Source organism: Chenopodium album, chromosome 14 (genome assembly GCF_948465745.1).
Source record: "Chenopodium album chromosome 14, dcCheAlbu1.1, whole genome shotgun sequence".
In the NCBI taxonomy this organism is placed as follows: domain Eukaryota; kingdom Viridiplantae; phylum Streptophyta; class Magnoliopsida; order Caryophyllales; family Amaranthaceae; genus Chenopodium; species Chenopodium album.
In genome coordinates this window covers 15,524,250-15,526,127 of record NC_137847.1, presented here as the reverse complement: position 1 = coordinate 15,526,127, position 1,878 = coordinate 15,524,250, and the positions used below count along the sequence as shown (strand labels likewise).

At 45.8% G+C, this 1,878-nt stretch overlaps 1 protein-coding gene across 1 annotated transcript; it reads right to left on the bottom strand.

Moving 5' to 3' along the window:
- Positions 1-213: 213 nt before the first annotated feature.
- On the bottom strand, positions 214-585 carry LOC145577836 (uncharacterized). The gene has a single exon (XM_081635271.1). It carries the CDS (start codon positions 583-585, stop codon positions 214-216), a length of 372 nt encoding a protein of 123 aa, XP_081491397.1.
- Positions 586-1,878: the final 1,293 nt, after the last annotated feature.

The window sequence follows — 1,878 nt, the reverse complement described above, 5'->3', positions numbered from 1 at the left end:
GCTACCATGTTTTTAATTTCATTCGGCATTTCTAGATTTCTATAATTATGATCATATAGGCAATAAAATTAGCAACAATGCTTGACTTTTCATTAATGTTTGTTAAAATTTTACATTGTTGGTGGTCGTTTGGCTTAATTACATCATTCGACCATGAAGGCTTAGTTAAACTACTTGGTCATAAAGACAGATGCAAAATTTGGCCGGTAAGCTTTAAACAAAATATTTTTTCAGATTGTCCGTATTCCATGTTCGAGGAATAGGACGAACATCCAAGGCTTCAAGACGATAGGTTCCATCTCTCACTTCTTTGGTAATCTGGTAGGGCCCTTCCCAATTTGGGGTCAATTTCCCATCTTCGTTAGCTCGGCCTACCGCTTCCATATTCCTTAGAACTAGATCCCCCATCTTTAGTGGACGCTTAGACACTCGGTGGTTATATGCCCTTGTCATCCTCAAACGATAGATTTCGTGCCTGAGTGCCGCATTACCCCTTACTTCTGGAAGGAAGTCCAGAGCGGTCTTCATGGCCTCCCAACTGGCTGATTCATCATATAACATCACCCTAAGGGTAGGCTCGTACATTTCAATTGGGAGTACTGCTTTGGCACCATAGACCAAAAAGAATGGGATCTCTCATGTGGAACTTTTTGCTGTTGTTCGTATGGACCATAACACATTGACCAGCTCATCTTCCCACAAGCCGCTTGCTTTTTCAAGCTTGCGCTTGACGCCATTGGAGATTAACTTGTTATAGGCCTGAACTTGGCCGTTGGCTTGTGGACGGCTGACCGAGGCAAAGCAATGAGTGATGCCCTGGTCTCCCAACCATTCTTTGAGCTGGCACGTTTCGAATTGGGGTCCATTATCGAACACCATTGACTGAGGCACTCCATAGCGAGTAATTATATTTTTCCAAATGAAAGTTGACACGTCCGTCCACTTAATTCCTCGGACGGCCTCGGCTTCAACCCACTTTGTGAAGTAGTCGACTGCTACTAACACATACCGCCTTTGTCCTGACGCCGGCGTATACAGACCCAAGATGTCCATGCCCCATTTTGCAAAGGGGAGTGGACTACTTATGGCCGACAGACTATTGGCTGGGCGATGAATTAGGGTTACAAAATTCTGGCATTTGTCACATTTCTTCACCATCTGCATGGCGTCTGCGTTTAAGTTCGGCCAGCAATACTCTAGGTGGGTGGCCTTCTCGGCTAAGGCTCGTCCTCCAATATGCGAACCGCAATGTCCCTGGTGGAGGTCGTCCAGCACATCATGCCCCCTTTCTGGGGTAATACATTTCAGGTAAGGTTTCATAAAGGCTTTTTTTAATAGCTCCCCGTTCTTCATCTCGAACCAGGCCGCTCTCTTTTTCATCAACCAACTCTCTTTCGGATCAGCCGGAAGCAATCCATCCCTCAGATAGGAAATAATTCTGTCCATCCAAGTTGAGCTTCTATCAATGGTCTGTACTGGCTCGGCATCAATACTCCTCTTTTCCTTCACTTCCCAAAACACCGATCTGGGAGTATCACATGATGCCGAGGATGCTAATTTGGAGAGGGCGTCCGCTTAATGATTGGACGAACGAGGTACTTCCTGCAGAGTAAAATGCTCTAGGCTCTCGGCCTCTTCTTTAACCATTTTCAAATACTTCATCATAGTCGGCTCCCTATCACTTGGCTGACAATTAGCTGGGAATCCGAGCTCATATCAATCTTTGTTGCTCCTGCCGCCTTACACATTCTAAGGCTGGCCAGGAGAGCTTCATAGTCAGCCTCGTTGTTGGAGGCTTGGAATTGAAATCTCAGCGCATATTCAAACTTATCTCCTTCGGGAGACTGACAGATAATTCCAGCACCGCATCCGGTTGCT

Excerpts from the sequence above, each read along its gene's own strand:
- LOC145577836 (XM_081635271.1), bottom strand. The coding sequence starts at position 585 with ATGTACGAGCCTACCCTTAGGGTGATGTTATATGATGAATCAGCCAGT.